The 24,108-nt window shown below is 52.4% G+C and overlaps 1 protein-coding gene across 1 annotated transcript; it reads right to left on the bottom strand.

Moving 5' to 3' along the window:
- Positions 1-2,963: 2,963 nt before the first annotated feature.
- GBX1 (gastrulation brain homeobox 1) lies at positions 2,964-23,635 on the bottom strand. The gene is made up of 2 exons (XM_068972296.1): positions 23,095-23,635; positions 2,964-3,514 (listed from the first exon to the last, which is right to left on the bottom strand). Exons 1-2 carry the CDS (start codon positions 23,633-23,635, stop codon positions 2,964-2,966), a joined length of 1,092 nt encoding a protein of 363 aa, XP_068828397.1.
- Between the last annotated feature and the right edge of the window lie 473 nt (positions 23,636-24,108).

Raw genomic sequence — 24,108 nt, forward strand, 5'->3', positions numbered from 1 at the left:
GTGTGTGTGTGTGATGAGCCAATAAACCAGACCGTGTGTGTGGGGGGGCTGGCTGTGACCTTTCATCTCCCCACCCTTCTGAGAAAACACCCCTTGGGGCTCTGCTTCTGCGTCCCTGTCCTCTCGGCTGTACTTTGGGGTGCCCCTCCACCCCGCCCAGCCCCCGCCATGGGCTTCTCTCAGCCCCTTTCTCCAGGCATGTCGTTGAGTCTGTCAGCCACCCCGGGAGGGGAGACTGGCCCTGTGCTTCCCACTGGGAGCTCCCTGCCGTTCCCCATCACCCTCACAGAGGTTTCCTGTTGGTCTCCTTGTTTTCATCCGTGTGCTGTCAAGTAGCCTTATTAACGCCATGCCTGTGCTGGCCAGGGGTCACCCACAGAGAGGGCAAGAGTCGTCCGGGAACCAGCCCCACAGCCAGGCGTGCAGGGGTCAGCGCCCAGGAGAGTCTGAGGACGTGATGGGATGAGGGGGGCTCGTGCCAGGGGAGGAGACACATCGCCTGCCGACCGCAGGACGGTCCCCTGGACTGCCCCCAGCCTCCGCGCCAAGCCAGAGGCAGGACCCGGGGCCCCTGCTTGTCCCTCACACTGTCCCTTAGTCTCGCTATAAAGATGACCCAGAGAAAACCTCTGCATGTGCTCTTGAAGAACTTACCAGGTTAGGGTCCCCGCTCTGGAGGGTGCCTGTCGCCACCCTGCTGGTGGCCCTTGTGCATGGTGGGTGTGGTGGGCTGGCGGGCTCTGCCAGGGGGAAATTAACCAAGTAAAGCTATTCAGAGAGAATACTGGATTTTATTTTCTTCATCCACAGGCCCTTTCGAAAGGCGGATAAGCGCCTTAAGCAAAGATAAGGGCAGAATAGAGACAGAGCTATGGGTATGTGTAAGATTGGGTTCCTGGGCTCAGAAAAATGCTAGCAATAATCATCTCCTTAGGTTCCCTAAGGAAAAGAAGCCGCTTGAGAGGGTGAATAACTGCCTGGTATAGTTCAGGAGGCTGCAGAGGCGAAGCCAGGAAAAAAAAAAAGGCAGATGAGCGCCTTGGCTTTGCCAGTTCTTGCCCACCCCTCGCCCCTAGCCCCAGGGCCGGGGCACAGAGCCTGAGGGCCTCTGCTCCTGCCCTCATTAGACCTGCGGACAGGATTCCTGAGAGCAAGGTGACAGCAGCTCCTGGGATCCTTGATCTCGCTCTGCCTGATTTCTCTCCTAAGAAGAATCTCACCCTGTAGGTTCCCTGTGTGGGTGAGTCTAAGGTTTCAGACAGCCTCGATCTAGATCAGGGTGGGGTTCGCCTGGATTACATTTTTCTTGGCCTCCAGCCTTCCTAGAATTTAGCCAAAGAAGAGAGGAGACCCTGGATGTGTGTCCCAGCCCAGGCGCTGTGCAGCCCTGGCTCAAGACCAACCACAGCTCCAAGGTCCCTTCCCTCTGGCTCCCAGAGCCGCTGGGAGGGAAGGGCTGTTGCAGTCCCATTGGGAGAGGCAGGCAGCGGACATGTGATCGACTAGACGGCTGACCAGCCTGGAGCTGGGACCCATCGCACACTGCCCTGGGGCAGTGAGGAGGCTGGCCGGGGCTGCCCTTCCCTCCCCTTGCTCACCTGCCTCCCTCGGAGCCTTTTAATCTCAGTGGCTCAGGAAGAGGGCAGGTCCTGTTTCTTCCCAGGCGGCCCGTGACAGCAGCTGCAGCCGGTCTCTCTGGGTACAGGACGGCAACCCGTCTTGCGAAGGCAGGGAAGCAGCCGGCAGCTTCAGCTTGTCTCGTTCTGTCCTGGTCTACCCTGTGCCCTGCGGGTGTCGCTGAAGCCTCACGTCTGTCTGTCTCCTTTGCCCACCTTAATTTGCTTGCTGTTCCTTAATTTGCTCACAGAATCCCCACCCTGAAGCCTTTAGCTCCTATCTCTGTAGCTTCCCCCACAGCACACCCCCTCCCAGAACCACCAGACACACATGTCTGCCTCCTGCACTCTGCAGTGGGCCCTCTCAAACAGAGGAGGATCTGGGGTCCCAAGCTTGCAAATGGGGCAGGGTGGGTGGGAAGGGAGACCACCATCAGCACTGTAACAGGACTGGATGTGGGTCTTCCACTCCAGGCCCTCACATCTGGAATGTCAGAGAGCAGCAGATGTGGCCTGAGCTGCCAAGTCCTCTGCACAGAAGATGATTTACGATGGTCAGGCTCCCGGGTGACGAGGGTGAGCCCCTGGCCTGCCCCGGGTCCTCACAGGACTCATGGCCTCCACCTAGTCAGACAGCCTGGACGCAGCCCCCCTGAGAACCTGGACTCTAGCACTTCACTTCCTCTCAATTCAGAAGCGAGTGAGTTAGGAGTGTGAGATCTGGAGGTGGGAACAGTGAGCGGTGAGTGCAGCGGGAAAGGACAGAAGCAGAGGTAGGTTACGTGGGGGAGACGGTGAGTGCCAAAGGGGTACCTAAGGGGGCAGAAACCTGTTTCTTTGCACGTCCTGCGCTGTAGACCGGCGAGGCGGTGCCCGCCCTGGGGCTGGAGGTTAAACTGAGGCTGGAGGAGACATGACCTCCCCAGTCCCTCTGGAAGACACAGACAGACCGAGGCAGAGAGCTCCATATATACAAACTTTACACAAAATAAATAAGGAGCTGTGACCAGCTTGGCAGGTCTCACCCTGGCTGCCTCCCACCCCTCAAAAGCGACTCTAGGGCATCAGTTGAAGGAAGGGGCACCCTGTAGGCCCGAGGAGCTCCTTTTCAGTCCCAGCAGCTCCTCAACAGCGAGAACCCCTGAAGTCCAGGCCTGGGGCCTCTGGCATGGCCCAGGACCCAGAAAGGGTCCACATCTCAGGTTGCCAGGAGGGCCCCCCAGAGCCGTGCCAATTGCCAACGGAGCCCCATCTGAGGGCAGGACCACGGCAGGGGCCCCTGTGGTCCCCAGAGCCCAGCCCAGTGTCCTCGCAGACCTGTGCCTCCCCAGGCACCCGGGGAGTCGCTCAGGGCCGGGCCCCCTGCTCCATCTGTTGGTGCTGGCTCCTCACGGCAAACCTGTTGACGTGCACGGGTATGGGGACCACGATCTTGGGGTTTCTCACGGGCTCCCCAGAGCGGCTGCTCACGTTCCCGGCTTTGATGCGCTTCCACTTGGCCCGCCGGTTCTGGAACCAGATCTTGACCTGCACCTCGCTGAGCTTGAGGGCGTGCGCGATCTGGGAGCGCTCGGTCAGCGAGAGGTACTTCTTGCAGTGGAACTCCTTCTCCAGCTCCAGGAGCTGCTCGCTGGTGAAGGCCGTGCGGCGCCTCCGGCTCTTGCCCCCAGGGGCCGGGACTCCTGTCGAGGGCGCCCCCTCCTCCGCTGCGGTCCCCAGGCCGCCCTTCAGCTTCGGTTTAGGTCCCAGGAGGGCCCCGGGGCCCCCGGCAGAACTGTCCAGGAAGCCGTCATCCTCACTGTCCGCGCCCGAGCCCTCTTCCTCCTGCTCACTGCCTGCCGGGTCTCCTGCGGGCGCCTCCAGCTTTTCCTCATCGGAGCTGTACACCTTCCCCTCTGCTGCGGGGAGTGGGGTCCAACAGGGTGGGGTCGGGGTGGGATCGGGTTTGTGGGGGAGGCAAGGAGAAGGCAGACAGGTTGGAGGCGGCACGTGGAACCGGGGCCAGGTGTGGACAGCATGCCGGCCGGAGGAGAGACAGACATGGAGGGGATAAGACAGCAGGGCACACAGGCAGGGCAGAGTGGGAAGAGGTTTGGGAAGACAGACGAGAAGAAAGGTATTAACCAGCACAGACTTCACTCAGGCAACACAGGGGAGGCAACCATCAAGAGGGCCCCATTCCTAGGACCCAGATGCCTCAGCCCCCACCCCTCAACCTCATTTCCCTACCTGCTACCTCCCCAGCTGTCTCTAGACCCCAGTGAAGGGCTCCCCACTCATGGACCGCCCCTCCAAGCCCAGACCGTGCAGCTGCTCATCATGATGAAACAGCTGGAGCCGGGCTCGGGATCCTTTCAGTAGCCACAGGCAGGAGTGAGAACGCAGGAGGATTCACTTTTGCGGGACAGAGAGGAGGCCGCCTCTGTTCTCCTCCCGGGACTCCTCACCTGGCCTTGTGGGAAGAGCCACGCAAGCCCCTCTAGTCTGCCCCCCTTCCTTCCCTCTTTCATGGAGCTGGGAATCTTAGCATCTCGTTTCCAGATGGAAACTTAGGGGTCATGTGATTCCCTCCTGCCCCATACTGGGATCCAGGAAGTGTTACCCAAGGACCCAAGAGTCAGGAGGTGTCTGTACTTCCAGCCCAGACCAGGGAGCCCTCCCACCACACACACCACTTTCTCGATGGCCAGGTTTTTCTTCCAATCACTCAGCTCCCCCAGGACTCTTTCCAGCCTTCATTTTAAAAAGATGTCATCTCAAAAAAAAAAAAAAAAAAAAGATGCCATCTCTTTTCCACCTTCCCTCTGTCCCAGCCAAGGAGGTGAAAAGCACCAACAGCTGCTTTCTGCCCAAGTTCAGAATCCTGGGTACCCTGAGCTCAATGTCAGCTGAAAACCGGAGGGAACAAGAGAGGCGAGGCGGAGGAAGAAATAGAAGTGCAGCGAGGGAGGGAATACAGAGAGGAAAAGGGGAAAAGAGAGATTCTGACTCAGTAGGCTGCTGGTTATTTGTAATCACGGGCATATAAACATTTTAACCCATACATAATTTTAAAGTTTAATTCCACCGTTGGTCGCGTCATAGCGACATTTTTATCGGAACCACAGATAAGGCATGACAAGTGTTTTTTAGCGTTTGAGTTTTACAAAATCCCTTGTTTTCTGCCCAAAGGACCAATCAACAGGGGAACCACAAAAAGTCAAAAAGAAAACCGACCGGTAGAAAGGAGAACGAGAAGAAAACAGATTAACCCGTCAACTGAACAGTCAGCCCCTCACCAGTGGAGCTCGCGGTGTACAGGTGGGGGCGCATGTGTGCACATCACCACGTGTGTCGCACACTCCGAGGTCGAGAAGGTGACCCCGCGACATGCTTCCCAGACGGGCAGTGTGCGCGCACGCGCATGCGTGAGGCTGGAGCAGCTCCACGCTCCCGGCGGGGCCGGCCCTCCTCTCTCACCCCTGCCATCCGCCTGCGCCCCCACCCCGCCCCGCTCACTTTCAGCTCCCTTTCCCGACCCCAGAGCTGTCCTGAACGGATGCTACCCGCACCTGTTCTTTTGCTCAGGAACCGCGTTTACATTCTCCTTAGAGGCCACGATCCAGCCTCGCCCCGCTCACCCACCCCGTCCCAGTCCACGCACGTTTCCACCCCTCCTCCGGTGGTGTCATTCCCCGGCCCTGTCTCTTCCTGGAGGGCTTCCTGCAGCATCCACCATCTCAAAGCCCGCGTGGCACACCCCCTGACAGCCTCACCCAGGCCTTACTGCTACCCTCAAAGGTGGGCTTGGTTCTCTGGCAGCCCATCCAACTTCACCCACCTGCACCCACCGGTGACCTGCCTCTCGGGGCTCAACTCCCAGCACCCCGGGCTTTCTCCCTGACCTCATCCCGATCCAAAATCGGTTTAATTTCTGCAAGATTCACATCCCTGAGTCCCCCTTTCATGTCATTAAGGGCCCTTTCCCAGGCCATCCCCACCTCCCCAAAACGCAAGTTTAATGGTGTCCCAAACTGGACTCCTGAACCTTCTCCAGAGTCAGCTTCTCCCGGTCTCAGCCCCTCTCCCTTCCGATCTCAGGTAGTGCTAACTCCCCCACCCCACCCCCATTATTCAGACCAGACCTTCACTCCCACCATCTGTGACCAGCCCACCAGCAAATCTCAGTAGAGCCGCTGCCCAACTGACTTCTCATCACCTCCTCTGGGTCCAACTAGCCCGAGTCACCCTCCTCTCTTGCTAGTTCATCAACGTTTTCTCCTGCTCTGCCCCTCCCACCCCTTCCCCTGCTCTTCCCCTGGGTTATTCTGTTTGGAATACTAGATTCTTCACCTAGATTCTGGCACTGGCTCATTCCCTATCTCCTTCAGGTCTTTATCAATGAGACCCGATCTTCCTTTTTAAAATCAAAACTCCCTACGCTTCCCATCTCCTTTCTCTGCTTTACTTGTTGCTATGGTATACGTAACCAACTTTATTCATTTATTTTTATTGGGTTTTCAGGCCTCTATCGTGCAGCAAGTGTGTGGCTCTTCAGACGCCAGACCTCTGGGCCTACTCCCAGGGCCTCAATTCCCAAGTCAGGGCCTCGTGTCAGCCTGCGCTCTGCGAGCCTTGCAAACACATTCCTAGGTCAGCGCGGTCCTGCCCATGAGGAAGGAGGCTGTGGGAGTGCGTCTGATGGGGCCGGGTGCCATGCCGGGGTCCCCTAGCTCGAGGGCACCTGGCACCTCCCATGGGCCCCCAGCGAGGAGTGGCGGGCCAGCCCTGGCTTGCCAAATGCTTAAGTGGAGAGCAAGCTAGCTCTGGCAGAAGGAAGCAAACAGCGATGGGATGCCTTTGCAAGCAGTTGCAGGGCCGCCCCGCGTTAGGGCTCCCCGGGAGAAAAATGCCATTTTGGCCCCTAGGCCTGAGATCCAGGTGGGCAGCCAGGGTGTTCTCCCCACAGGATCCAAGCACGGCGCAGACAGACCTAGGCTCACGAGCTCTCTCCTGCAGAGCAAACGTGACAGAACAGCCGTGTGGAGGTTGCCTTGACGTTCCCTGGGAGTGTGGGGGCCCTCCCTGGGTGCAGGGCCTCAGGGGCCATTGCCACTGCAAAACAAACTCTGTTTTTTTGGCTGTCTCTTCCTACTAAAACATAAGTTCCATGAAGGTGGGCTTCCCTAGTGGCTCAGCTGGTAAAGAATCCGCCTGCAACGCAGGAGACCCCGGTTCAATTCCTGGGTCGGGAAGATCCCCTGGAGAAGGGATAGGCTACCCACTCCAGTATTCTTGGGCTTCCCTGGTGGCTCAGCTGGGAAAGAATCTGCCCACAATGCGGGAGCCCTGGGTTTGATCTGTGGGTTGGGAAGATCCCCTGGAGAAGGGAAAGGCTACCCACTCCAGTATCCTGGCCTGGTGAATAGTCCGTGGGGTTGCAAAGAGTCGGACACGACTGAGTGACTTTCACTTTCTTTCACTTTCCAGGAAGGTATATATATATATATTTCACTGCTATATTCTCAGCAACTAGAAAGCTACCTGCACAGAGTAGGCACTGAGAAAATACCTCCTTTTTAAATGTATTTTTATTTGGCTGCACCAGGTGTTAGTTGTGACGTGAGGGATCTAGTTCCTTGACCAGGGATCAAGCCCAGGCCCTCTGCAACGGGAGCACGGCGTCTTAGCCACCGGACCACCAGGGACGTCCTGGATAAATATTTGTTGACTGAAAGAAAGAATCTACTCCCGAGCACTTTCTGATTCTCCCTCTCTGTCCTTCCTTTCTCAAGCCTCCCCTAAAATATTCCCTACAACCCTGTTTCTCCAGCCTAGCTCCAGACAAAAGACATCCTCTCCATAAATATTATTCTCCCCACTTTCCAGTGAAAGTGAAAAGTGAAAGTCACTCAGTCGTGTCTGACTCTTTGTGACCCCATGGACTATACAGTCCATGGAATTCTCCAGGCCAGATTACTGGAGTGGGTAGCCTTTCCCTTCTCCAGGGGATCTTCCCAACCTAGGGATTGAACCCACGTCTCCCACACTGCAGGCAGATTCTTTACCAGCTGAGCCACAAGGGAAGCCTTAGGCCCTCTGATCTGAGAGTCGCTGGAGAGGGATCCATGTGCGGTGGGAACCGACAGGATCTCATGCTAAAGGAAATCAAGGGCAATCCCCAACATCATTATTAAATCCTCTAACTTTTAATTTCTAATTTTTAAAACATGGTTGGCAGTAAACAACAGAAAGAAAAGCTTGTTAAAACCCAGCCCAGTACTACACTACTTTAACCAGCTGCTACAAAAAGGCAGAAACTAGGATTCAGGGCTTGAAGAATGAAATCATTTAGCACAGCTCCAAGCACCCAGGGGGTGTCCAATAAATCTAAATTGATGATGACTGAGATGAGGTTCCCAGGTTCCCGATCTGGCAGGGCCCTCCTGAGATCACATCATCCATCCCTCTGTCTTCACACAGATTCTGTGAAAGCCGAGCCCACACGACCAGGCCACCCCCAGCGCTGCTTTTAAAGCCATACAGGAAGCGCAGGTTCACAACCTCTCTTGGTTACTTGATCCCGGCGGGATTCTGCGTGGTGGTGGGTGGGGGGAGGGGAAGAGTTTTTTCTGAGCCTTTATAATCACGACATTGAGGGGTCTGATAAGCAGCCCTTGGAAGGAGATGGCAGGGAAATAGAAGAAAGCAGAGAGAAGGGAAAATACCGCTAGCTCTCAGAGGAAAGGGTCTGGGGCACCAAGTGAGGCTGGGGGAAGCGGGACAGGCAACCAGGGACAGAAGAATCAGATGATCAGTCAGAGAAACTGAAAGGGCTGAAAAGTTTAGGGAGAAAATAGAAAAAAAAATCAGGGAGTTGCGGGGGCAGAGAGTAAAAAGCCTTCCCCCCCAAAAAAATAACCCAACAGATGCTACACTGTAAACACTGATGGATTTGGAGCCCAGCCATTTGTTCTTTGCTCCACCAGTGCCGGGAGCACTTGAGAACTCAAGACCCAAAGTGACCGGAAACGTATTCCGAAGGACTGGCTGAACAACAGAGCAGTCCGATCCTTTACAGCACAGCAGTCCTGAAACAGCCTTACTAGTTTCTCATGAATTAGCTAAAAAATTAATGCAAACTCTTTTATTGAATTTCATAATACATACTAAATAGCAAGCATACTCGAAACAAAAACTGCACGTAGGAAAATGGTTTTGACTAAAACTTGACAGAACCACATCTCGCTGATAAAATTTCTATTTGCAAAATTTGATTGAGAATAATTGAACCTGGTGGATAAACTGTCCATGAAAGCAAATTTCTAACTGCAGATGCTATATAGCTGGCTGATGTGAACCAAAAAATTTGATCAATAAAACATTGTTAAAAATTTTACATGGGAAATAACGATCTTGGTGAGAAAATCTGGGGCAGAAGGAAAAGTGTTTCATTGGGAACAATCTGGCTGTGCTAGGTAGCATGGCTGGAGAGAGAAGGTCTGTCCTTTGTGATTAAAAGGGACATTACTGGTTATATAAGAAAACATTGATCTATATGTAAAATAGATAATAAAGACCTACTGCATAGCACAGGGACCTCTACTTAATACTCTAATTACTGGGAGAATGGCATTGAAACATGTATACTATCATGTAAGAAACGAATCGCCAGTCTATGTTCGATACAGGATACAGGATGCTTGGGGCTGGTGCAAGGGGATGATCCAGAGAGATGATATGGGGTGGGAGGTGGGAGGGGGGTTCATGATTGGGAACTCATGTACACCCGTGGTCGATTCATGTCAATGTATGGCAAAACCAATACAGTATTGTAAAGTAAAATAAAGTAAAAATAAAAATTAAAAAAAAACACTCTAATTACCTATATGAGAAAAGAATCTTTAAAAGAATAGATTTATGTATGTAAACTGAAGTGAAAATCGCTCAGTCTTGTCCGACTCTTTGCAACCCCATGGACTGTACAGTCCATGGAATTCTCTAGGCCAAAATACTGGAGTTGGTAGCGCCAACCCAGGGATCGAACCCAGGTCAGGCAGATTCTTTACCAGCTGAGCTAGCAGGGAAGAAGATTTATGTATATGTATAACTAAATTTGGACATGGAACTGGACATGGAAAAACAGACTGGTTCCAAATTAGGAAAGGAGTACATCAAGGCTGTATACTGTCACCCTGCTTATTTAACTTTCATGCAGAGTACATTGTGTGAAATGCCAGGCTGGATGAAGCACAAGCTAGAATCAAGATTGCCAGGAGAAATATCAATAACCTCAGATATGCAGATGACACCACCCTTATGGCAGAAAGCAAAGAACTAAAGAGCCTCTTGATGAAAGTGAAAGAGGAGAGTGAAAAGTTGGCTTAAAACTCAACATTCAGAAAATGAAGATCATGGCATCACTTCATGGCAAATAGATGGGGAAACAATGGAAACAGTGAGAGTCTTTATTTTCTTGGGCTCCAAAATCACTGCAGATGGTGACTGCAGCCATGAAATTAAAAGATGCTTGCTCCTTAGAAGAAAAGCTATGACCAACCTATGCAGCATATTAAAAAGCAGAGACGTTACTTTGCCAACAAAGGTCCATCTAGCCAAAGCTGTGGTTTTTCCAGTAGTCATGTATGGATGTGATAGTTGGACTATAAAGAAAGCTGAGTGCCAAAGAATTGATGCTTTTAAACTGTGGTGTTGAAGAAGACTCTTGAGAGTCCCTTGGACTGCAAGGAGATCAAACCAATCAATCCTAAAGGAAATCAGTCCTGAATAGTTGTTGGACGGAATGATGCTGAAGCTCCAATACTATGGCCACCTGATGCAAAGAGCTAACTCCTTGGAAAAGACCCTGATGCTGGGAAAGATTGAAGGCAGGAGGAGAAGGGGACGACAGAGGATGAGATGGTTGGATGGAATCACTGACTCAATGGATATGAGTTTGAGCAAGCTCTGGGAGATAGTGAAAGACAGGGAAGCCCGGTGTGCTGCAGCCCACGGAGTCACAAAGAGTCTGACACGACTGAGCAACTGAACTGAATGGATATCTAAATCACTTTGCTGTTCACCTGAAACTAACACAACATTGTAAATCAACTATATCCAATATAAAATAAAAATGTTTTAAAAGAGTACACTGTTTTCAGCTTGTTCCCTATGGGCAGGTCTAGAGTCTGTGAAAAGCCTTTGTTCATCTATCCAGGGGAAATGGCAGTGGGGCAGCTTGTTATTAGGAAACATCACGTCCTCCTGGTAGATGCTATTGTCCTGAAAAGCAGAAATCACACGGTTTGAACCGTGATTACTTGTAGGATCCGCTCCAGGGGCATTGTCCCTCTGCAGAGAGCAGCACTCAGGCTTCAGGGGCGCCCTTGCAACGAGTCTTCCTTGGGAGAGGACGAGAAGCCCTAATTTGGGGCCAGAGTCTCCGTGGTAGGTGTTCTCCAGTAGGAAGAACAAATTGCCCCAGGTACATACCACCTAGAGAGGAGTCCACGGCCGCCAAGGTCAGCGAGGATGACGAGCCTGGGTCATGTGGCAGAAGAGCCCCCAGGATGCAAAACCACCTTAGACCCCCAGCCACAGGAACTCACAGAGCTTCTGCACTGTCCAGCCCTCACCTGGCCTGCTCTGGTCCAGCTGACATATAACCAAGTCATTATTATTTGCTGAGAAGCCTCTCCCCCACTACACTCAGTTCTGGCTTCTCTTCCCTCCATTTAAAGAACAACGACCTTCACAGGCAGGTCTCCCTGGTGGCTCAGTGGTAAAGAATCTGCCTGCTAATGCAGGTTTGATCCCTGACTTGGGAAGATCCCCTGGAACAGGGCATGGCAATCCACTCCAGTATTCTTGCCTGGAGAATCCCATCAACAGAAGAGCCTGGCGGGCTACAGTCCCTGGAGTCACACAGAGCTGGACATGACTTATCGACTAAACAACAGCTCTCACGTGCCCCAAACCCCTCTCTGGACAACTATCCAGCTTCCTGAATACAGAAGGGTGGGGTCAAAAGGTGGGAAAATCCAGGTCATCTCCCCAGAAAGAGGCATGTGTGCACCTCCTTCATTTTACCATCACACCCAGTTTGTAACTATTTCTCTTTTTGGAGACGGTACTTTCTCCCATCCTTCATGGCAACTGGCTTGCTTTCAATGTGTCTTTCATTCATCCTCACTAATTTCATGCCCTGCTATGCTGCTACTCCTTGCCATACTTTTAGGTAAAATAAGGAATATTCACTTCCTTTCTCTGCTCTCCCCATGAGTCTTCAGCATTCCTTACTCCAAATCCACATGAGAACTTCCTCTGTGTCACTGCGGTCCAGAGCCCCTCCCACCTTCTTGACCAGGTCACAGAGACTTCCCCACCACCACCTGCCCACCCCAAGCTTGGAGCTCCTTTCAGGGCATGCTAATGCCACTCATTGGAAAAGACCCTGACGCTGGGAAAGATTGAAGGCAAGAGGAGAAGGGGACGACAGAGGATGAGGTGGTTGGATGGCATCACTGACCCGAAGGGCATGAGTTTGAGTAAGCTCCAGGAGTTGGTGATGGACGAGGAAGCCTGGCGTGCTGCAGTCCGTGGGGTCACAAAGATTCGAACACGACTGAGCGACTGAACTGAACTGAATGTGGTCATTGCCAAGAGCACCCTTGCATGACCCTTAACCTTCCCAAGCGATTTCACACTTAGGATTGTCATCTTCAGGCAACTCACTGCAGCAGAGCTGACCTACCAGTGGTAGTAATGGGAAGTTACGCATCTTACTTTCAGGCGGAGAACAAAACTGAATTTCTAAAAGATTAGATGACTTCCCAGTCACACCGCTAGGGACAGAGCTGGTCCAGAACCCTGCTCTCCTAGGTCTCCAATCACCTCTTCCTACTCTTTCCAGTAAACAGTCTTCCTCCGTCCACTTGGAGGAGAAGTCCTCCCCAGATGCTTCATCAGATCAACAGCCTTCCTATCAAAGCCAGTTTAGGTTTAGACCTGGTCCTTATCAGGGCCACTTATCACCTCATCCTCAACATCTTCCCTTAACCATGTTAAGATGGTCCTTAAATCGCCGCAGGAGAGGCCTCAATCCCCGAATCTCACCTTTGTCCTGTAACAGGCCATTTCCCCCTCATTCCCAAGACAAAATTCCCACCTGATCTTTCTCCTGTTTGCTTTTTCCATTATTACTGGTTTGTATGATGTCACCTTACCAGTCACTATTTCTTTTATTTAAAAGTGTATTTTCTCACCTAAAGAACAATACTGCCCACTGATGGAAACAGTCTCCCCAAATATTTATTTATTCATTTGGTTGCCTTGGGTCTCAGCTGTGGCATGCCAGACTTTCACTGTGGCTTTCCTCCTTGATGCCGAAAGGGAGTTCAAGGAACACTCTTTCCTTCCTTTCCGCTTGCCCCTCCTGTTCACTCATGGCACCTCCTTCTTTGGCCGCTGTTCTCCATCAACTGCCCAGGGGCCTGGGGATGTCAGTCACATTTCCCCACCTTCACAATCACAAGGACAGTGACCTGGAGCTGGCCGATCCACACATTCCCATCTCCTGGGGCCTTGACTCAAGCTAGTGAGTCGGCCTTAGGACTTCACACGTGCTGTGCTCCCCTGGGGTCCCCGCCTGGGATGATAAGAATTGAGGGTGGCTTAAGCTTGTGCCCTCCCTTCCCGCTCACCAGGAGAAAAGGAGGTGGAGGCAGAGAGAGGAGCCAGACCAAGAGCAAGACAGGAAGACCCAACAACATGGCTTGCATTTTTGGATCCACGTGAATCAATAAATGTCCATTTTAGTTTAATTAGGGAAATGCCCTGAGTATTCATTGGGAGGACTGATGCTGAAGCTGAAGCTCCACTACTTTGGCCACCTGATACAAAGGGCTGACTCATTGGAAAAGACCCTGATGCTGGGAAAGAATGAGGAGGGGAGGAGAAGGGGGCGACAGAGGATGAGATGGTTGGATGGCATCACTGACTCAATGGACATGAGTTTGAGCAAGCTGTAGGAGACAGTGAAGGACAGGGAAGCCTGGCATGCTGCAGTCTGTGGGGTCGCAAACAACTGGACATAACCAACCAACAGTTGTCACAAGCAACCCCAAAAGTTCTGATTGCAGACACCACTGTAACTAGAAGTAACAGGAATCACATGACTCCAGGAAAAGGAAGCCCCCTGCGTCTCTCCCACACGTCTCCCATCCAAAATAATTTCCCCCAAAAGATACCCAGGTCATCCCTCAAATTACTCATAACAGTGCCACCTAAAATTTCACAAGTTTGAAAGTTATTTGGACTTTTAAAAACCCTCCTTAATCCATCCAGCATGAATTATTTTAATCCAATAGCCATGCTCCTAACACTAAGCTGAGATCAGACATATGAGGGAATAGGGATTGTGATGAATAAAAAAGTTTTTTGTTTATCTGTTTGCTGCTTTTGGTTTTCCATTTGTTTTAATGGGGAAAAAAGGAAGAACAGTCTCCCTGGGATGCAGCTGAAAGGCTTTGGGCAGCCGTGTCCATGAGGTGTCTACAGAGAGTTTCTCACCAACATGTAAGACAGGAAAACGGAAAAGAGGGAGAAAGAGCCAAAGACAAAATCTGAAATCTACCTGTGTTAGATGCAGGCAGTGTTCTCTCCCGGCATGCCCCATATAAACTAAGTCCTCAGAATACAAGGCTATTTTACCATCACTCCCAGAAACATGTCCTTTTCAGTTCAGAGAGTGCCCCCCATCACCATTTCTAGTAAAGATGCCTTTCCCAACTTAATCCCCAGGAAAGCTCCCTGTCCATTTCTAGCACGTGGACAATACCGATAATTTCTTGCCCACCTATTACTTTAGGAAGCTGGACAAACTGCTTCTCACTTAATCTTCAGATCCAAGAGGTAAGGATTGCTGCCCTTTATTTTACTGGTGAGACAACAGAGACTGCAGAGGTTAGTCTTCTGCCGCAGGTCAAGAAAGAGCTGGTGCTGAGATCGGTATCCACTTGACCTTAGCCAAAAGGCCAAGAAGCGATTGAGATCGGCATCCAAAACCTGCGTCTGTTCCTCCAGGCAGCACGGTCTCTCTGTTTTCAATGAATGAAACAGAGATTGAGACCCACTGTCACCCTGTCATAAACCCTGTTCCAGGGACATCCCCGACGGTCCAGCGGTTATGAATCTGCCTGTCAGTGTGGGGGACACAGGCCCAATCGTTGGTCTGGGAACTAAGAACCCACATGCCACGGGGCACCTAGGCCCGTGGGCCACAACTACGGAGCCTGTGCTCCAGAGCCCCAGAGTCACAACTACCGAAGCCCGAGCACTCTGGAGCCCACGCTTCCCAACGAGAGGCCTCACTGCAGTGAGAAGCCGGTGCACGGCAACCAGAGAAATCCAGGGCGTGGCAGTGAGGGCCCAGCTCGGCCAAAAAATAGACAAGTAAAAACTACCTTTTAGAAACCCTGATGGAGAAATAGCACAGGGGACCAGGGGCTGATCGCACAGCACAGCTGCTCTGTCTCCCACTCGCCGTTGGGCACTCTTTCCTTCCTCACAACATCCAGTCGGTCACAACTGATCTCTGACGTTTCTGGCCCAGATAAGATCTACCCACCTTTTATCAGGGGTTCTCTCATTCCGGACGGTAGCTGTCCGTGGCTCCACTCAGGCAACACACCCCTGGTCACAGATGATGGAGCCCTTTCCACCCTAGAGCCCAGCCCTGATTCCATTCTGAGATGTGGGTATCCGGGTGCTGCCTCCTCTTAGGACCAGGACAACTCAGCACTGAGATGTAGAATCCGCCCCTCCCGCCGACCCCTTGCTTTTTTTTATGTGTGTGGTGGCTTTTTTTTTTTTTTCTATTTTAAAGGGAACAACTCACTAATAAAGGTATCCCTACAGATAACAGAACTGTCAAGCTGCTGTGACCTTGCTGTTGTTGCTGCTAAGTCGCTTCAGTCGTGTCCAACTCTGTGCGACCCCACGGATGGCAGCCCACCAGGCTCCCCCATCTCTGGGATTCTCCAGGCAAGAACACTGGAGTGGGTTGCCATTTCCTTAGAGGTCACCTAATTCAAACCTCTCATTTTACTGATGGGGAAGCTGGGACACACAGAGGCGTGGTTGGGCCAAGACCACTCTGTTACACACTCCCGGGACCGGTGCATAATTTATAGGATAGTTGTCATCCATTCCAGCACAACCCAGGGCTTTCCAGGTGGCTCAGTGGTAAAGAATCCACCATCCAATGCAGGAGCAGAGGGAGAAGCTGGTTCAGTCCCTGGGTCAGGAAGATCCCCTGGGGGAGAGCATGGCAACCCACTCTAGTATTCTTGCCCGGGAAATCCCCTGGACAGGGGACCCTGGCGGGCTAGAGTCCATGGGGTCACAAAGCACTGGGCATGACTTCCTGACTGAGCATGCACGCATGCCAACACACACTGCTTCTCAGCTTCAGTCTCCCTCCCTCCTGGAACACCTGCATTGCTTCTCTTCCCATTGCTCCAAGTACGGAGTTCCGGCTTATCCAAGACTTCTACTTTAATACCTGAAGCTCCAATACTTTGGCCACCTGATGGGAAGAACTGACTCACTGGAAAAGACCCTGATGCTGGGAAAGGTTGAAGGCAGGGGGAGAAGGGGACGACAGAGGATGAGAAGGTGGGATGGCATCACCAACTCAATGGACAGGAGTTTGGGCAAATTCAGGGAGATAGTGAAGGACAGGGAGGCCTGGCGGGCTGCAGTCCATGGGGTCGCAAAGAGTCGGACACGACTGAGCGACTGAACAAAAGCTATCATAATTCTCAGTTAAGGAATCCATCTCCCACTGTCCCCAGCTCAGAAGGCGTTTCCAGTTTCCCCCACCCTCATTTTCACGAAGTGATTTCTCTGCACGACCCTGGTCTCTGTTAATCTTGGCACCACCCTGCCTTTTGCTTCTAATGAGACACCTCCTCTCATCTCTGGAAGAGTATTCCTCTCCCTTCCGCGATGGGAAGAGAGGGAAGCCACTGCCTCCTGACGGCCTGCCTTGCTGTGCTGTCTCTTCCGACCACAACTGAATTCACCCGTGAAGGTCACTCTTCTGCCACACCAACTCAAGCTTCTCTTTCCCCTCTCACTCTCCCAATGAGCACTTCAAAACTTCTTCCACATGACTCTAAGCTGTAACTTTCTCCAAGAATGAGTCTGATGTCAGTGAAAAACCCCAACCTCTCCCCTTCCACTCCTAATCCAGACCTCCTGCATCACCACCGCAGCACCTGAAGAGGGCGCTCTCCACTCCCCCTTGGTTCGGAGGCAGGGTACCCCGCGACCCCATTCCCTCTGGGAAAAACTCCCCCAGGGAGTTCTTTTCTTCTCACTGTTCCTCTTTAAGCGCCTCTCTTTTTTGTGTATCTACAACACTGCTTGTATCATTGCTGCTTCCTAACTCCCGATCCGTTTCACCGCAAAGACCCTTCTTTCTCTGTTATTTCCAAGGCAAAACATCCTTGCCTGTAGCTTCTCACTCGAACACTACCCTCAATGCCGATACTTTGCTCAGAACATTACGTCCCTCCTTTCTAGTTAAAACATTAGCCCCTCCTCATTCCAATTACTGCCTCTCCCCTCCTACTCCCAGTATAGACTATTCAAGCCCATTGCCCTGAGTATAAGAATTATGCCCCAATCTTCTAGAATCTAGGCTTCCGTGATAGCTCAGTTAGTAAAGAATCTGCCTGCAATACGGGAGACCCTGGTTCGATCCCTGGGTCAGGAAGATCTGCTGAAGGGATAGGCTACCCACTCCAGCATTCTTGGGCTTCCCTGGTGGCGCAGCTGGTAAAGGATCTGCCCACAATGTGGGAGACCTGGGTTCAATCCCTGGGTTGGGAAGATCCCCTGGGGAAGGCAAAGGCTACCCACTCCAGTATTCTGGCTTGGAGAATTCCATGGACTGTCTAGTCCATGGGGTCACAAAGAGCCAGACATGACTGAGTGACTTTCACTTTTAGAATCTCCAGTTCCCTAGTTAACAGCAGAGACCCCTCTGTCTTCCAACCTTCCCAAGTGCTGCCTTCACTGAGGCACGAGGTATCTCAATATCCATTCCAATCCTCCCAGTAACATTCTCTGTCTCACCCAGGGTCAACCAAAGGTGGCAGCCTGAAAAAGCCTGTGAACCCCTTCGCAGAACAGAGCTTTCAGGTACATAACTTAAAACACATAGGATTACATTAGGGAGCAATTATATAAAATACAGTTATCAAATATTTTAAATGTATTTGAGATATAATCATTTACATTTCTTTATCAATTCATTAAACAACAAGATGTCTCCAAAAATTGTTAGTTTGTATGAAAATATCTGTGATCTCTATTGACAACAAAACTCTCAGGTACTGCGGACCCTGCGATGATTTCTGGCCTACCTTCATAATCACAGGATGTGCCAAATTTCAGTGAGAAGTTTGTAGAAATGTAGATGTAAAAATTTTTTTCCACATCCATAATTAACAGATTTCCTCACAAGGGGGGGTCCATGGAGTCCATGTTAACAGTCTAACTTTAAATTCTGAGGCTAGGAAAACCAAGCTTTTAGTTCTATAAAGCTGAAAGGGATGTTAAAAATCATCTGAACTAAAACCTTACATTATAGGTGAGGAAACTGAAGCGTAGAGAAGTGATAAGATTTTGAATCGCCTATAGGGTCTTAAGTGGCTTCCCTGGTGGCTCAGATAGTAAAGAGTCTGCCTGCAATGTAGGAGACCTGGGTTCCATCCCTGGGTTGGGAAGATCCCCTGGAGGAGGAAATGGCAACCCACTCCAGTATTCTTGCCTGGAGAATCCCGTGGACAGAGAAGCCTGGTGGGCTACAGCCCATGGGGTCGCAAAGAGTGGGACACGACTGAAGCGACTTAGCACCCACACATGCAGAGTGTCTGAAAACTAAGGTCATAACAGACACACTACAAATGTTTCCTGAATTGAACTCAGTGGCTTGCAGAAGCTGTAGAGCTAATGACTGACAAAGTTGAGACCTGAACCCCTGCGTCACTCCTAAATAAATGTCCATTTTCACTCACATGAAGTTAATGCAACATGTGCCTTTCTGTAAACGTCAGTGGAGCAGTCCCGTTCCCGGTACGCTCGTCCTCAAAATTTCTAGGAAAACATGCTCTCCATCACTTCCAAGAAAAATCTACCCCTGTTTCTAACAGAAGTCTCTGATTCCACGTCACATCATTCTTCCCAGTTTTCTCCTCTTGTGAGTAACTATATTCCAACAGTCATAATGGATACCTGTTCAGAAATTAACTAATGGGTCGTCTTCAGCGCTCCCTGGCTACGGCCAGGTGCATGGCTGACCTCAGTCAGCACTCGGATATCATGCTAGCCTCCTTGAACGGTTTCCATTATTATTGCCAGTCTCTATTCAGAAATTAGCAAATCATTTTTTCTGCTTAGTTTTAGAAGAGAATGCTCACTACCCTGCCATCTCCCTCCCAGGTTAGTCCCCCCACGTTTTCTTTTCCACACCATCTCAACCACAAGTGGTCTTTCCCTCGCCACGCTCAGCAGTGGCATTATCTTTCATAACACTCTCTCACTCTATTTGCGTTGTCGACCCAACAATCACATACAGAGCATCCACCATCCCTTAACTATTTGTTTTCAGGCAATCCAGCCCTTTCCCCCTGAATGAACCGCTGCTCTGAAACACCTCCAAATCAAAGTTTCCTCCTGAATTTTTCCAAATGGACGGCTCTTTTCATCATTCCCTAGCACGCAGCATCTGCTTCCCCCATCCTCTCTGTGACGTGTGTGAGCTCCACATTCTCAAGTCAGCTTCAATAACTCGATACCTAGGTCAGAGCTCACACACCTTCACATGCAAGATCATCTCTGCCCATCCCACTCAAGGCAGAACTCTCTTCAAGTCTTTTGGGGCCAACTGTTCTGGTCCCTCCATATTCTTAACACATCGACAACTTCACTACCCACCTGTTTCAAAGCTCCTTTCCCCTCATCCCTTTCACAGGACCGTTCTTACAATTCTCCAGATTTGATATGTCAGCTACGGTCCACAGGAGGCTACAGACCACGTGAAACGTGGCTGGTTTGAACTTGAGGTGTGCTGAATGTGTGAAAGACACACAGGATCTCAGAGACAGCGTGAAAAGAGGATATCAAACATCTCATTAAATTTTTTATATTGAATAATGCTGAAATAATATTTTGGACATGCTGGGTTAAATAAATTATAAAAATTAATTTCGCCTGTTTCATTTTACTATTTGAATGTGGCTAAGAAAATTATTTTAATTACATAAATGACTTGCTAGATGGCACTGGTCTGGGTGCTTCTGTTGATTCACACTTTTAAATCTTCCCTGCTAGTTCAAAATTCTATTATCACTCCTATTAAGACATCTCTCCCAGTTATCCACATCGACTGCTCCCATGCTCCAAACTTAGAATTGCTTTCAGGGTACCACTTTCAAACCTTTTCTGCCCCCATTATTTCTGTACATGGTATTTCTCTCTGCCTCCTAATATAGCTCCTACCCTGCCATCAAACCATAATAAAGTTCTGCTTTGTTCCTCATCAATTCTAGTAGGGTGCTATCTGTCTCAACTCTCAGCAAAATTTTTAGAAATAGTCCTAATTCCCAACAAAAAGAACTTCACTCACCATCCTCCAAATTGGCCTATCTTCACTGTAATTTCATTAAAATGGATAGTAATTGTAAGACACTAGACAAATGTAAAATAATAACTTCAGATCCACGTTACCCATTCACAGTAGAATAGCGATTCCTCCTCTGTCACTTTAAAGATGCCATCCCTTCTCCAAAATCTGTATTGAGGTTCCAGCTCCATTATTCGCTCAAAGAACTCTTTTACTTCGTACTAAATACTCTGATACAATTTGCCAAGCGGAGTGTTCGCTTTCCCACCACTTTCAGCATGGGCCATGTGTCTTCACTCCTCAAACTGATTTTACATCTAATGTTTCTGGAATTGCTTTTTTCTTTTCTCAACTCTGTTGGGAGAAAAAAATCAAGGCTGGGAAGGTGGACGTGAGTGGCGAGGTGAAGATGAGTCGGGAGAGTTTGCACTAAGAGGGAGAAGAAGAAGCCGCAGTCACAGGAAGCCCTCCCATTCATTAACTGTGAACCTTCCATCTGAAGTCTCTGCCTTCCTGCTCAGGCCCAGAAGCCCCACTGAGAACCCTTTCTGTGCCTCTCTTCCTAATGGGGGGATGACCTTCATTCCAGCACCTCTCAGAATTCTTCCTCTGGGAGGTCTCCTTCCCATCCTTCTTAGCAAAGAAATTCCTTGTCGTTACTCCAGGAACGACGAACAATCCCCTTTACTGCTTCCAACGTTCTCTTTCGGTGATGAAGCTCTTTTCTTCCTCGTTCTGTATATAAATTCATTTCTGGTAACTCTCAATATTGACAAACCTTTAAAAAAAATTGCTCCTAGTGTCGCAACGTTCCCCTCTCTCCTACTAGTCTATTCATTTAGCTCCTTCCCAGTCCTCTCAGGACAGAACTATTGCGCACACACACACTTCCGGCCCAGAAACGCTGCCCCCCTTTTCCTGGAGCCAGCGCTGGAAGCCCCTTGCCCGTCTCTTCCAGCAGGCAGCCCTCTCCTTGCTCGCATGGCTGGGTGATCTGGGCGCACAGTCTGCCTGTGTGCCTCTGTTCTATTCCTCAGCATTTGTCTTCTGTCCTTTCCTTCTGCTTTTCCCCACCTCCACGCCTGGTGTTCCTGCCGAGATTCTACCTGCTTCAGAAAAGAGGCCCCACTACACAGATGGGGCAAAACAAGAAGTGGGGAGGGCGGCACCTGAAGAGCAGGACGAGTTGCTTGGTCTCCCGTGCTCTGGGGATACTCCACCCCTGCTCTCTTCCACTGGGATGTCTTCCTCTCCCCTCGGGCTCTGCTCAACTGTTCCTCAGGTGTCTGCTTCTCCTACTGCCTCCAAACCCCTTCACCCCCCAACGCCACCAGCCTGGCTCTTCTTTCTGTCTCAGGACTCCCCACTGATCCTTCCCTCCTCCCCTCCTCCTGTGGCTCCTCCCCACCCCCACCCCTTATCTTGTGGACATCTCCTCCCACGTTCCAGCTGCAGCTCTATCATTTCCTCTGGATCCTTCCCAGGAGATGCTGCCTAGATTTCAGTCACTGGTTCTTCCTGGTCCAACCAGGTACAAAAAACCAGCAGCTGAGTACCCCAGAGCCAGAATGCCCAGGGCTAAAGGGGAAAGAAGAGGCAGACATACTCCAGAGCAGCCCTTGGGGTCTGGAAGAAGTACTGGCCCTTTGGACAACTCTGAGAAAGGGCCCAGGAACCCCCCCACCCCACCCCCCCCGCCCCGGGAACAGCTCTCCCCTGGCGAAGGACAAAGGGGGCTACTGGCTCTCCTTGTCTCCACTAGAGTCCTCCCCCAAGCCTCCTGGGTCCCTTCCACCTGCTAAACTGGATGTGATGAACGGTTAAGCAGAGGCAGGTTCATCCTGATGTTAAAGAACTTGAAGCCTCAGGAATGCCACACTTGCAAGCAGTTCCTGGTTTTCTTTAATAGGGCCCACCCACCAAGCTGCAAAAGCTGTGGGTCTCAGCACACCCGAATCTGCCTCTGGAGAGTGAAAGCTGTTCCAGCTTCTAGGGGTTAAAGGTCAACAGGGAGGCCTGTTTGGACTGATTCCAAACAGGGTTGTTTGAATACACTTCACCTCTCCTGAGAGGTGATTCTCCACGGAGGATAGGAGATCCCTGAACGATCTCTTAGCTGAATCTCACTGGTTCCAGGATCTTAGCTGGATTCTGGACTCCCAGGCCTTGGGGCCACACCCCACTCAGCCCGGCCTTCAGCCTGTCTCTCGGCCTCCCAGACCACCTCAGTCCGCAGTGCTAGGCTCCCGCTAGATTCTCCAAGGCCTGGCTGTAAATCCGCCAGTTCAGAAGCGACCTCCACACCCAAGAGACACACAGGTCCCCCCACCATCGGCACCACTTTAAGACCACTCCCTTTGTTCCCAGGGCCCGCAGGGGGTCAATACCACCGTCTCCGCAGAAGCCCTTACTGAACTGACAGCTGCCCCACTGCCCCCTCACCAGGGGGTCTGGCTGGTGTCCCCAGGAATCCCACCAGCGCAGCTTCTCTACTCCCAGCAGAGGAGCAAGAGATTCTGCAAGCAGCCGCGGGAGCCGGGGCCGAGGACTAGACCGCCGGGAGGCAACCCGCTAGTCTGGCCAGGAGCACGCGCGAGTCTCGGGCCGACGCTGCAGGCTCTCTGGAGGCAGAGCGGGCGGCGGATCTGGGACCTGGAGGTGGCTCCGCACAACGGCGGCGCATCTGGGGCTCCAAGACTCCGGGGGCTCTGAGCAGGTGCCGGGGCTCTGAGAGCAAGCTGCCGCCTCGGACTTCCAGGGGGACCAGCCTCCCGCCCGGCGCCCCAGTCGGCCCCGGGCACTTACCCGGCAGACTTGGGAAAGTCTCGGAGAAGTGCGCAGGCGGGGGCGCTGGGGGTTCTGCCACTTTCTCGCGGGCGGGCAGCGGCTCGTCGGCGTCCAGCCCGCCCTCCGGGCGTCGGCCGCCCGGCTCGGGGTGGTTTCGGGCGGCAGTGGCGGCGGCGGCGGCGGCGGCGAGCTCCGGGGGCCCGTAGAAGGCGTCGGGTGGCTCCGCGAAGCTGGGCAGCGCGGTGGTCAGCGCCACCATCGAGGGCACGGCCTGGCCCAGGCCCGCGCAGAAGGTGTTGGTCAGGCGGCCGGCGAAGGAGGCAAGCGGGGCGAGGGGCGGGAGGCCGGCGGGCAGCGGCGCGGGGGCCAGCGCCTGCGGCAGCACGAGGGGCCGGTAGGGCATGAACATGGGGTAGCCGGTGTACAGCAAGTGGCCGGAGCGCGGCGGCGGCGGCCCGATCAGGGAGTCGATGGAGAAGGCGGTGCCCGGGCCCCCGCCGCCGCCGCCGCCGCCCCCGCCTCCGCTCCCGGGGGCGCCCCCGCCGCCGGCTCGCTGCATGGTGCCCAGAGCCGCGGCTGCCCCGGGGCGCTCCCCTCCGGGCGCCGCCGTGCGCCCCCGCGGCTTGGGCGCCCTGCGCGCGCACGCCGGGCTAGCTGCCTGGCTCCCGGGCCGAGGTGGCGGCGGGGCGCGGGCTCGGCGCAGTGTGGCTCCGGCGCCGCGCTCCTCTTGCTCATAAGGAGGGAGGGGGCGGGCAAGCGGGCGGGCTGGGGGTGTCGCCCTCCGGACTCATCCATCTTCCTCAAATTACGCTTCACTTCCTCCCTCCGCCCGCAGCCGCCGCGCCCGGGCTCCCGCTCTCTCCGCAGAGCCCGTTCCCAGCGGCCCGGCCGGCCGGCCGGCCCGGGACCCCCGCCCGCCCCCCGCAGCCCAACCAACTATTATTAATGGAGATTGATGAGGCCGGACATGGCGCTTTGTGAAAGTTTGCGGCCGCCGAGGAGGCGGCGGCGGCGGCGGGACCGGTGCCCCTC

The sequence above is a fragment of the Capricornis sumatraensis genome, chromosome 5, assembly GCF_032405125.1.
Source record: "Capricornis sumatraensis isolate serow.1 chromosome 5, serow.2, whole genome shotgun sequence".
NCBI classification, from domain to species: Eukaryota; Metazoa; Chordata; class Mammalia; order Artiodactyla; family Bovidae; genus Capricornis; species Capricornis sumatraensis.